Source organism: Macrotis lagotis, chromosome 2, assembly GCF_037893015.1.
Source record: "Macrotis lagotis isolate mMagLag1 chromosome 2, bilby.v1.9.chrom.fasta, whole genome shotgun sequence".
Taxonomy (NCBI): Eukaryota; Metazoa; Chordata; class Mammalia; order Peramelemorphia; family Peramelidae; genus Macrotis; species Macrotis lagotis.
Genome location: NC_133659.1, coordinates 63,243,484 through 63,257,081, shown reverse-complemented (window position 1 = coordinate 63,257,081; position 13,598 = coordinate 63,243,484). Strand labels below are relative to the sequence as shown.

At 34.8% G+C, this 13,598-nt stretch overlaps 1 protein-coding gene across 1 annotated transcript in view; it reads right to left on the bottom strand.

Moving 5' to 3' along the window:
• NTMT2 (N-terminal Xaa-Pro-Lys N-methyltransferase 2) overlaps positions 1-6,922 on the bottom strand; it is a 33,246-nt gene extending 26,324 nt beyond the window's left edge. The window contains exon 1 of the mRNA XM_074220365.1: positions 6,675-6,922. Coding sequence (XP_074076466.1) covers positions 6,675-6,828 — 154 coding nt within the window. The 5' untranslated portion in view covers positions 6,829-6,922. The remainder of the gene's footprint in view (positions 1-6,674) is intronic.
• Positions 6,923-13,598: the final 6,676 nt, after the last annotated feature.

The window sequence follows — 13,598 nt, the reverse complement described above, 5'->3', positions numbered from 1 at the left end:
TAATGTTCACTTCTTTCATTTTTCTGTTCTCTTGTACAATCATATACACACAATTCTCTTCAAATAGGTCCCTAGATTAAATTATTAGTGTACCAAAATATATTTGTTACCACCAAAGAGTACCTTTCTTTCTAAATGTACCAGCACAAAAATCTGTGTTTTGAATGGATTTTCTCACACTACATTCTAATCAAAAAAGGTTGCACGACAAAAATTGGCATCAGTTCCATCTGGGACGATGGCTACCAGGCATTGCTCTCGTTCTTTTAGAGCTTGGCAATGGTAAGCAGTGCTTCTCATAAAACAAATGGGGAATTTTAATTGCTTGTTCAATCATTAATCTCTGCAGCCCAGGGAAATGATTTCAGGAAAGAACTTCAAAATAAAACATCATTTTAAAATGTTTTAGGTGCAAAGATTGATTTCCTCTTTCTCTACAAAGTTGTACAGACTCTTCTTCCATAATAGTACATAAATGTACACTTTCTTTCCATAATAATCCTCAATCCAAAATCTTTCCTTGTATCTAGGACAGGAAGGCTTACTTTTGTAAAGAAGACCTAATGTTCATCCCAATAAACACCAATTGCTAGTCATAAGATCTCTGAATAATTGCAATCAAGTTGGACCCCCCTCCCCAGTTTTCAAAAGGACATTCTGAATATTTCTCCTTGGGCAAGTCATGGTGCATCAGTACTTGGTAATGAATGCCAGCTACTTTTAAACCCAGAATTAGTCTTAAGGCAACCATAATCTTAGGTCTCAATCCCCTCGATATCCCTAATCAAAACAACACAGAAAACCAGGTTTATTTTCTGGGTAATTTGAAAATAAGAAATTTTGATTATAGGCATGGTATAGCTGAAAGAACAAATTAAAATTATATAAATTATTTCCCCACACTTTTAAAAATGAAAACATACCTTTGTTAAAAAAAACTAAGCATAAATATTAACTAATATTAACATAACATATTTTAATGATATAAAAATGATCTTTAAAGAAATAAAAATACTGAGGAACAACTAATATTCTCAATTATTACTTAGGCTAAATGTTGATTCCTCCCAGATCAGAGTATAACACAACTTTCCAACAGCCAAAACTATTTTTGGGTTTAGCACTTCTTGAACTTGTCTGCACCTCCTAGACTTGCATCATTTTGGCCAAGTGGCAAAATACTCAGACTTTTTCCTGTTAAAGACCTGATCAAGTCCTCCAGAGATCAAGGCATTGGATTAAAAGGGACTTTTTCATTTAATCAGGGGTACTCAGCACCCTTGCTATCTAACTACTCAATCCCTCGACTCTCTAATTAATTACAGGGAAGTTATTGTTTTCTGTATAGCACTGATTTGCTCCTGAAGACTTAGAATTCATTAAAATGGATTAGATTTATATGAAATATATCTTTCTAAAAAAACAACTGAAAAGATAAATATCCCATATTTATAAGCAACATATTGCTCATCTTTCTTTTAGTCTATCAGAAAATGATTTGTTTTCATTTTGATTTCCCTCGCCCGTCTGCCTTTAAACTTATCCCGGATTTTCAATGTGATATCAACTAATTAATTTATATGTATATATATTTAGTCCTTTAAATGAAGATTTAGTTCTCTAATAATGCTTAGGTATTTAAATGAAGGTTTAGTTCCCTAATAATGCTTAGAGCTTGTCTTCTTGATTCAATTAAATATAATTAAGCAAACATTTATTAAGTACAAGTTATACATCTAGTATTATGCTATTACGTGGAAGACAAATACAAAGTTTTGATAGTACAAAGTTACTATTCTCCTGAGTCTTATAGCCTAGGAGAGGGGCACATGCCCAAATAATTATTATTATACAAAGAACATGATAGTTCCATTAGAGAGGTCCAGAAGTGCTAGATAAAGCTAAAGATGATTGCATCATTTCACCTCAGGTATCATGGAAATTTTCACAAAAGAGATGTTATTTTAGTTAGACTTTTAAAGAATACATAAGAATTCAATCCAAATTATCTGGGGAAAGGGAAAGTATGCCAATAAAGTGAGCTATCCCAAAGTGATGGGCAACCTTGAAACATAGTGGCTTCTCCGAAGTCTTTGAGCAGAGGTCATCTCTTGACTCTTGTCAGGCATATTGGAGAAACTGTTTTCAGGTACCAACTGAACTATATGAGAAAGCTCTCTCAAATAAGAAATTCTGTGCTTCTGACCAGAATTTGTTGTAAACGAAGATCCAGAGGTAAAGAAGAACAGAGTATATGTAGGGGACAGTAATTCATTCAGTTTGGTTGCAGTACAGAGTATATGGAAAGGAGATGAATGAGACAAACCTGAGGAAGTAGAGTCACCCCAGATTATGAAAAACCCCAAATATTGGCCAAAGGAATTTGGCAGTTCAGAAGGTAATAAGGAATTGTTGAAAGATTTTGATCAAAGAGGTAGTTATATAACTTCCTTATGACTATGTCAACTGTGTCTGGTACCAATGTAAAGGATAGTTTGCAGGTTAAAGATAGGGAAGATTTCTTTACAGCTTTTGGCAGTGAAACCATTGGATTGTAATTCAACAGGCCAAACTATGGGAAGCAGCAGGGGAGATGGGACAGAGGACAGAAGAGATCTGGAAAATATGGTAGAAGTAGAATTGAAAGGATGCAGGATCTGATTGAAAATGGGAGTTGAAGAAGTGTTAAAGATTACTCCCAGATTTTGAATATGACAAAATAGGGTGAGTTTTAATGCCAATGGATCAAAGAATAAAGTCAAAAGGAGAGTGTTTAGAGGAAAAGATAATAGCTCAATTTAGGCTATTTTGAATTTGAGCCATCCAAGAAAAGTTATCCAACCATCAGTTGGAGATTCAGATCTGAATGTAAAATTAGAACTATAAAATTGTTATTTGATGTAATTAACAGGCTCAGTGGATAGAAGACCACAACTGAAGACAGGAAGATCTGAGTTCAAGTCCAGTCTCAGATACTTAGTAGCTGAGGGATCCCAGGCAAGTGACTTAACCTTTGCTTCAGTTCCATTATTAGTAAAATGGAGATGTTACTAAATAATACCTTCCTCCTAGGGCTGGTCTGAGAATAATATGAAATGTTTGTAAAGTACTTTGAAAAATCTTTAAGTGTTATATAAATGGGGGCAGCTAGGTGATGCAGCAGATAGAGCACTGGCTCTGGAGTCAGGAGTACCTGAGTTCAAATCTGGTCTTAGACATTTAATAATTACCTAGCTGTGTGGCCTTGGGCAAGTCACTTAACCCCATTGCCTTGCCAAAAAAAACCTTTAAAAAAGTTATGTAAATGCTAGTTATCATCATCATCATCATGACATCATCATTATAGTGGTTATCTATGAATGAGATTGTTAGCAGAGAGTGAAAAGAACTGAAGAGGACTTTTTCCTCAGAAAGGTAAAGATTCATTTATGGTCCTTTAATAAGGTATTCAATTCAATTAAATTTAACAAATTTATCAATGCTGCAAGTACAAGGCACATCAATTGTTGTGAAAGAATTTAATGAAATTTTACTTTGAAGTAGTTTTTTCATTCTATCTCTATTCTTTTTGCCCTGTGCTTAAAAAAATGTATTGCATCTATTGACACATATTCAAGGTATTCTTAAGTTCTGATTCTTCTAGATATCTACAATGTCCCCTGAGGCTACAAAAAAAAGAAATACTGTCCCTAATCTCAAGGATTTTAATTTATGAGGGAGAGGGGATATTGGTTATAACAAAAGCAAGCAAAAGATCATTTAAGATGAAAACAAGGGGGATAAAGAAAGCTTTCAACACCCAAAATGAACCTCGAAAGAAGTTAGCAACCATTTCATCAATCATAAAATGAAGAGGAAAGGTTTCTCCAAAGAAGAGTTATCTAAGTTAGACCTGGAAAATACACTAAGGATTTTACATGAGTTAAGTTCATTTGTCTACAATAAGCAAAGAAATAATGGCAAAAAGATGAGAGGAAATATTGAGTACTAATATCAATTATACAACTCAATATACTATCCATAACTAAATGAAGACATAAAAAAATTATTCCCTAGAAAGTAGCATATGGATCTCAGGTGCTATCTTAAAAAGCATTGCTGGAAGATTCTGAGAGTTACCTAAACATGGTGATTACATAAATGAGACAGCTGTAGATAGTGTGATTTTAAATGGTCAGAATAAATTCCATTCAGTTGTAGTATATGCTTACCTAAATTAAACAAGCCAGTCACAATTTGAATACACCAGAATAAACTTTGAGAGATTTTTCAGTGCTAAGAAGAATAGACTGCAACCTGCTAGATACTAATAGGTAACACTGATAAGTGCCTTAAGGTTCTTAAAACATTTTAAATAGTTTATCTCAATTGATCTTCACCCTTACCCTGTGAGAGATTATATTATTATTATTATTATTATTACAATTTTAGAGATGAGGAAGCTGAGGTCTAATGTCTAAGTGACTTGCCTAAGGTCATACAGCCAGTAAGCATCTGACGTAGAATTCAAACTCAGTTTTATATTGGTCCGAGGTTCAGCATTGTATCAACTATGCTATCTACTATCTAATGCTTCAATGTTGGGTTCTGGATTCTACCACTACCTATAAGACTACAGATAAATTACAACACTCCTCTGAGTTTCCATTTCCCTTTATGTAAAGTTAGGCTACAAACTCCTTTACTTTTGACATGGGGCATTGTGAAAATAAACTAATAGATTTTGAAGATCCTCATACATACCCTCAATTTCCTAGGAACTCTGACTCCCCCCTATGGACATTATGTTCCTGATTGTGAGAGTTCTTAATATCTAATCAGACCTAAGTTGATCTAACAATTCCAGTGTCTAACCAGATCAAAAAACTTCCCATGACACCACTATATATATATATATATATATATATATATATATATATATATATATGTATATGCATATGCATATGCATATGCATATGCATATACATATATATTATCTTTCTCTATTAGAATATATAAATTAGCAAACACTTGATAAATGCCTTTATCTTCATTCATTCAAAAGTTAGTTGATCCAACTTCAAGACAATTCAACAAGGGTGAGCTTCTTTTGATTTTTCATGAACAAAATCCCACCTTCAGAAATAGTTTAGACATAAAAGCCTTGGTTCAAATTGTTCTTTATTCACATTTCCCTCAAGTAGCACAATTTGCTTCAAAACATTCCTCCAGGTACTACTTTCTAAACAGAACCTTTCTTCCTTCCCCTATTTGTAAATGTTCCCTCCATATTTAAAATTCTTTATATTCTTTTACATATACTTATCTGTGAACCTGTTGTATTCTCCTGAAAACTATGAGGTTCTCAAGGGCAGGGAATATTGTGTCTTTATATTCCCATCACAAAGGATGATGCCTGGCATGTGATAGGCACTTAAATGTGAGTTAAATTGAATTAAACTTGCTAACTATTTCCAGACTCTAAAAACCTCCCAATTTCATCTAAGACCTAAATGGGCTTTCAGTTAGTCTCAGAAAAATTTTCGAGGAACCATACATGAATAACTCCTTTGCTATTCCTGAAAAAATTCAAGACTTTATAAAACTAACTTGTTCCTTAGTCTTGATTTTATTTCCTATAGCTTGACTATAAATGATTCTCTGAAGTGACCAACTCAATAGAAATAAAGATAAACAGACTTGATAAGCCTTTTATTACGCTATTGTTCAATTCTCTGAAACTAAAGAACTATTATCCAATTTCTCATAACAACTCCCCTTCCTATTCTGACTCCCATCCCCATCAAATAAAAAGAATCAAAAGCTGCTTTTTTTCCTTTTCTATGTTTACTATTGTGACTCAAAGAGATCAAAGAAGGATATTTTAAAGTGCAAGAATTTGGGGAGAATATCACATTGGACATATTTAAAATCAAATTAAGTCTAATAAAGGGGACTTATCAAAGACTCAAGCTGAAGTCAAATAAATACACCATTTTGCTATCAGTGTTTAATGATTCTGCACCCCTCCCAGATCCTTAAGTTCAAACTTACCCTATGTATTTGCAAAACAATAAAGATCACCTTAGGATCATAAATACAGAGCTTGGAGTTACTTAGAAGATGTCTATTCCACCCCCCTCATTTTTCAGTTAAAGAAATTGAATACATTAACATTCCTAAGGATCTTGGGCACAGTCCCGTAGATGGTAGCTTTCAGAGGGAGAATTTGGACTGAGATAATCTATAAGATGAGCTAGAGAAGGAAATGACAAGCCACTCCAATTTCTTTGCCAAGAAAACCCCAAATGAAGAGTCAAGAATACCTGAAATGATTGAACAACAAACCTTTAACCTTAGCACCATTGAGTATACTTTCCATGCACCAAAGAGCATCTCCTTCAGGGAAAGGAAGTGCTTCTAATTCTAGATATCAAATGGGCAGTGAAATGCCTTGACTCCTGTGAATCTCAGAATAAAAACCTGCAATCCTAACTCACAATTTAAGGTACAGCTCCCCAGAGTCTGCTCTCTTCTCTCTCATAAAAGAACTCTTCAGCCATATGTCTGCTGAAAGTTGCCTTCTGTGTGATTTGTAGCAGCAAAAGAATATATAAAAGGTTCCTTTCCTGTCACTTTCCCCCACAAGCCCCAAACATCTCTCGGTTGTGACCCTAGAGGTCTCATGTACTCACCCAGAGAGAGTTTTTCCAGGAGATAGAGATAACTCTGAAAGAAGTCATTGCGAATCGCCCTGTGAAGGATGAAGGACATGCTATGCCGACACAGCTCATCATCTGTCTTTTGCCAACGGGATCTAAAGGCAAAGTGGGCTCCCAGATAGGCCATGATGAAGGGAGGAAGGAGAATGATTCTTTCTACATGAAAAGGAAGACTCCTGCTTGACCAGTTTGTAGAGTGAGTGATAGCCTTCTGCAGGAGCTTGGGGCTGACATTTTAAACCAGTCCTCTGTCATTCTATATCACAGCTGAGTGTCATAGGGTGGGTGGAGATGACAGGGAAGAGGGGGGAGGGGGCAGGCTTGGAGAGGTCAGACTTTTGGCATTTTCCCCAGTCTCTTGGGTGTCATCCCTTCCAGGCCAGCAAATGCTGAGTAAAGATGAAAAGCCAAATTAAGATACTGTTTTATCTCTTGCTACACATACACATACATATCCACATTCACAAACACATGTATGCACATATACACATACATGCATACTCAATACATGCATATCATGATAAATGCAGGTATATGAGTGTGTGTATATATATATATGTATATATATATATATATATATTCATACACACATTCCCAATTTCCCAATACTGTGAGGATTTACCTTAATTTAATCCTAGTCTTGGAATTGTTTCATATCAAAGACCCAAGCTGAAGTCAAACAAGTATGACATTTTCCTTCTGTTGTTTAATGATTCAATATCCCTCCTAGATCCTTAATAAGTTCAAACTTATCATGTGTATTTGAAAAATAGTAAACATTCCCTTAGGATCATAAGTATAGAGCTAGGAGCTACTTTAGAGTATATTTATTCCAACCCCCTCATTTTTTCAGATAAGGAAACTGAGAAGGTTAAGGGTCTTGTGTACTATCCCATTGATAGTGACCCTCAGAGGTAGAATTTGAACTGAGATAATCCAGAAAATGATTGCTTCCATATCAAAAAGCCATGAGTATGTGCCTGGCCCAAGTAAATGATTGATTGATATTATTCATTTTTTATTTCTTGTGTTTTTTTGTTGGGTTTTTGCAAGGCAATGGGGTTAAGTGGCTTGCCCAAGGCCACACAGCTAGGTCATTATTAAGTGTCTGAGGCCGGATTTGAACTCAGGTACTCCTGACTCCAGGGCTGGTGCTCTATACACTGTACCACCTAGCTGCCCCGATTGAGTGATATTAGAAAGGAAAAAAGTCTTTGCCAAGTTTTTCCAGGATTTGTCCTATTCATCCTGAAATACTTAATCCAAGTTCTGAAAAGACCCTAGTCCACTCTCCTTCTACAAGGCAAGATTGACCTCCAGGTACCTCAGATAGTGCAAGAGATTTCTCTCAGGCTGAAGAATTTCTAGGAGAGAAAATTCCTTAGTAACTCATCTCATTCTTAAACATTCCTCTCTCTCTCTCGGGCTCTTTCTGTGTTCCTTAAAATGTCATTTAAACAGATTTCTTCTTCTGCCTTTTTTATTTAAGAGTATGAGATGTTTCTCTCCAGTACATGTGTTCAGATATCCAAATGTTTCCAGTAGGAAAATGAACAAGAAATTAACTTATGCCTTAGGACCAAAAATAAAGAAAATACCACAAAAAAATGGCTTTTTTCCAAACTATGAGATTTAGCTTAATATCTGTTTTCAGTTCCTTCATGAAGTTGCCATGGTCTCATAAGGGATGCTGGGAAGGGGAAAAGAATCAACTCCCTGTTTTGACCTTTAAAATTCCCTGGTTGACTTTATGATGCTTAGGCTACCTTTTGCATATCAACTTTTTAAGTGTATATCAAAAAATAAAATAATACCCTCCTAACCCCCATACTCCTGATAAACACTTTAAATGACCTCTAATTTGCCTATAGGGTTTATGATCTTCAAGAGAAAACTGGTTTCTGAAAACAGTCTACCCTATACCAGTTTCTTTAATCTCTCAGAGACAGTGAGACATAATATACAGAGTGATGGTAGCCTTAAGAGATGAGATTTGAGTTCAAATTCCTCTTCAGTTAATTATTATTGGAGTGAGCTCTTAAGTCCTTCCCCTCTCTTTTCTCATCTGTGAACCAAAATGATAATAATAGCCTCTACCTCAGAGAAGTTTTGTGAGGCTCATATGAAAGGAGTTTTGTAACCTTTAAACTGGTATATACATTAAACTGGTATATACATTATTGTTATTATTACAATTATTATTTTCACCTTAGAATGAGAGAAGTCTTACTAAGTCTACTGAGATGATCAGATGTTAGATTCATCACTTCTAGATGTGAATGGAAAATAAAGGGGGACAATTTCAAGGAGGAAGAGGAAAGGACCAAACCTATGGTTTCATCAATGTGGAAGGATCTCTCAAAGCAATTCAGATCAGCGGAGTTTATCTATAGTTTATAATTTTAAAAAGATGCTTAGATAAATAATGCCTGGCTAACAAGGAAACAAGGATAAATATGTCTCTAGTATCTCCTTTCTCTAATTTTCTTCAAGGGAGAACTTTAATTCTTGCCAAGAGAAGAAGCTAAAGATTTGGGCCAGAGGTCAACTGCTCCCTCTCAGAAAGAGGGAACCTGGGATAGAACTGTATCTTTCTCCATTAAATATTATTAGCCTATGTAGTAGTATCACACTCAATTAGAAATGTAGACCATTAATGAATTCATAAGGATCCTTGAGGGCTACATAATAACTTGGTTTTAAAATGTAATATTTTCTATGTGCTTTATTATAATTTTATTTATTTTGTTAATTATTTCCCAATTTCATTGTAACATGGTTTAAGCTGCTCTCATTTGTGTAATGGACCAATGTGGGCTCCCATGCCACATGTATGATTTCTCTAGTTTAGGTGGTATAATTTTAGGTTCAAGCTAAACTACTAATCATGATTTTGATTTTCTTTTCTTTTCTTTTTTTGAAATACTAAGTGACTTGCGCAGGGTCACAAAGCTAAAAAATGACTGACACCAGATTTGAACTGTTTCTCCTGCCTCCAGGGCCAATACATTATCTACTATATGACCTAGCTTCTCCTAATCATCACTTAGAAAAATCTTTATGGTATTTTATTTTTATCAGTTTCATGTAAAGATAGTTTTCAACATTAATTTTTATAAAATTTTCTTCCTTCTTCTCTTCTCTCCCCCTCCTCAAGAAGCAATCCAATATAAATTATACATGCACAATTACATATTCCTATATTATTCATGTTGTAAGACTAATCAGAATAAAAGGGGAAAACCACAAGAAAGAAAAACAAAAAACAAATTTTAAAAAAGTTAAAATAGTATGCTTTGAACTACATTCATATTCCATAGCATTTTCTCTGGGTGGGGAAGGCATTTTCTATCCATATTGCTGAGAAGAGTTAAGTCTGTCATAGCTGACCATCACACAAAGCTGTCACTATGTAGAATTTTCTTTTGGTTATGCTTGCTTCACTTAGCCTCAGTTCATGTAAGTCTTTCCAGGTTTTTTTTTGAAATTTGACTGCTTATCAGTTTTTACATATACTACAACTTGTTCAGCCATTCCCCAATTGATGGGCATCCCCTTGATTTCCAATTCCTTGCTACCACAAAAAGTTGCTATAAATATTTTTATGTATAATCACTATTATACATATTACACTATTATAGACCTCAAACTCTGTATCCAAGGTTTGACTCTCTTCCCACTAAATACCAGTTCAACAAAGAAAACACATAGCAAATAACAAAGAAATTCATTTATCCAAGTGTAAAGAAAAAAAAGAAGTCAAATAATATATACATATTAGACAATATAGAGTAAGGAAACTTCCTGACTGTGGGAATAAGATAGCTCAGCTTAACCAAGAAGAAAGATCCTAAATCACCACCAAAAAGAAATCCCACAAAATCTCTTTAGAGTATGCCGAGACTAAGGACATGATGGAGACTATCAGTTTGTCTCATGCTAGTTTCTTCCCAGAGTCTTTTTCTCCCTTAGAAACCTGGAGAAGAGTTGGCACTCTCCATCTTCAACTTTGAAGCTTTAAGTGAGAAGTATTCAAAGAGACTGAAGAACCTATATCTCTCTTCTTCCTCATTCTCTCCAACTTTGGTCTTTATTCAGGTACAGGTCACTGATCTCCACCAATGAGGGAAGAGTCTCATACCAATGAGCTCTGGGACTTTTGACTATAATAATATTGTTAATGATTAATAATTAAAATAATTACAATTATCCTCAGGGACTTATTAAACCTGCTAAAATCATCAGATTTCAGATGCATTCACTTCTGGTTCTTGGCCATATCTAGGTTTGGATACATGATAACTGAGGGGAAAGAATGAGGAGGCAGAGAAGAGGACCAGGTCTATGGTTTCATCATTGTGGAAGACCTCTTCAACAATGTAAATCAGTAGCCAATCTAGAGTCTTAAAAAGGTGTCTGAGAAAATGATAGATTACAAACCTTGCCCATCATCACACAAGTCATACTTTTTCTTACTCCCAGGCTTAGTCCACTATCCATTTTATCAGACTGAACCCTGGGACTTGAAGAATAAAAATTTTGCTTGTTTCTGTGGATCTCCATAGATTTTGTGTATGTTCCAGGACAGTCCAGATGTACCTTTTCTCTCCTCAAATTTATTTCTTCTTGCTGATAATTTTTCTCTCCTGCTGAAGTACTCTTTACTCATTTCTCATTTCTCTTGATCATAGTCATGGTTGATGTGGCTTAGTAGAACTTCAAGATCTCAAGTCACCCATCTCCCATGTATTTTCTAAGCTAGAAAAGAATGACAATGAGTGTAAGGGAAAGAAATATGATTTTAGATAGTGAAATTTAGAGTAAGATTCAGAAATTGGGAAGAAAAATCAGAAAAGGAAGAGGGTAATAGATCAAATTAAAAATTAAAATCAAGGAAAAGTGATATTCATTAAGCCAGACAGGAAAAGTTCCTAGGATTCAATTCTCTAATCCATATTGAAAACTGGGTTCTGGTAAACCCCTGGAGGGATTCTCAGAAATTTCTTCACTGTAGAAGATATATTTTTATGTGTATTTTTGTGTGCATGTGTGTATGTGAATGTGTTTGTCCCCCATACCTGTGTGTGTGGAAGGGAGGCTGATCTTGGTGGAGAAGAAGAAAAGGGGAGGAAAAGGTACTTTTGTGAATATTCCTGTGCTGTGCTAATCAATGAACAAGCACTAATCACTCAGTACATATGTTATTTATGACCCTCAAGGAACTCATAACGAAGCTGAGGAGATAAAGCTATTATAGTAAATTTATCAATAACCAGATGACCATATATACTTAAGTGCTGTTACCTGTACATTTTTTTTAGATTTTCCAAGGCAATGGGGTTAAGTGGCTTGCCCAAGGCCACACAGCGAGATAATTATTAAGTGTCTGAGGTCGAATTTGAACCCAGGTACTCCTGACTCCAAGGCTGGTGATCTACTCACTGTGCCACCTAGCCGCCCCTATGTCCTTTTTTCCAAAGAGGACTAGTGACATCATAGGGTAATCTCTAGGTTGCACATGAATTGGATTTAAGTGAGGCAGAATCATGCAAAGTCCTCAGCCTCATTCTCTCTTTTCAAGAGTCATTGAAGTCCAGTGGCAGGACAAAAATCAAGATGAATGGCAATGGTAGTGGTATATCTAATTCATTGATGGGTTTGAGATCCACTCCTATATAGAAAACACTCACTCAAAGCACAATAAAACAAAAATACAAAATACAATAAAAATTCATATATATTTTTATCTGGAGAAAAAAATCATTGCAAAAATAAATGAGTGAATCAGCAAAATTCAAAGAGATGAAGAACTCCCCAATAGTAAGCCATGTCATTTTGTCAAACAGCATTGAGGAAGAAAAGGAAATGGAGCACATATAAATTCACCAAGTCTCAAAAACAACTCAATAAAAGTAAAACCACAAAATTTTGTCCAGAACATCATTCCTTCTAATTTAGGTGGTTCAGCAAGCTAAATAAGACATCAACCCATCATGATAATAAATTTGAAGCAGTAATACCCCTCACTTTTGATTGGCTGGCCACATGTATCTATATGATTCTAAACTTGCCCTCTTTCTTCTGCATAGGTCTCAAAAGTTCTAATACTTCCCTCTTCCACAAAAGCTTTCATTTCCTATGATCATTCAGTTCTTTCCAGCAGCCTGCTAGGCAATAAATGACTAATTTCTTTGATACCATCTTTGACTAAATCCATTAAAAGGGATAGTATTCAGGTATCCAGGATCTGGGTAGATCCTAAATAATCCTAACTACCTCCCAAGGTAGCCCATTCCATTTTTGGACAACTCTAATTGTTAGGAAGTATTTCCTTTCCTCAATGCTTAAATTAACCACTGCATTTTTTGAGGCATTATTCTTAATTCTGCCTTTTGGAACCATTCAAAATAAATATTTATTCCTTCTTCCACATGAGAGGCCTTTGAATACTTGAAAACAGCAATTATTCATGTTTTTCTCCTCACACCACACATTCTCTTCTCTAATCTAAACATCATCAGATCCTTGAGTCAATCCCCATAGGGTCTCTATTTGATTGCCTTGGCACCCACCATCTAGAAATAGGAAATGTTCATTTTTAGTGGTATCACATAGTGATTGTAATGATTATAGTCCTGTGTTTGAAAATATTCAGTGTATTCTTTTGAGATATATATATATATATATATATATATATATATATATATATATATATATATACACAAAACTGAAATATAAAGGTCATTTTTAAATGAGTAGAAAAAATAGAAGGGTCATTAGTTCACTGTTATTTTTATAAATAGAACCAAGAACATGCTTTTGTCTTTGCCCAAGCTTAACCAAAAAAAAGAAACAAATTTATTTTCTGCTTTAATAAGAAGATTAAATTTTATCTAG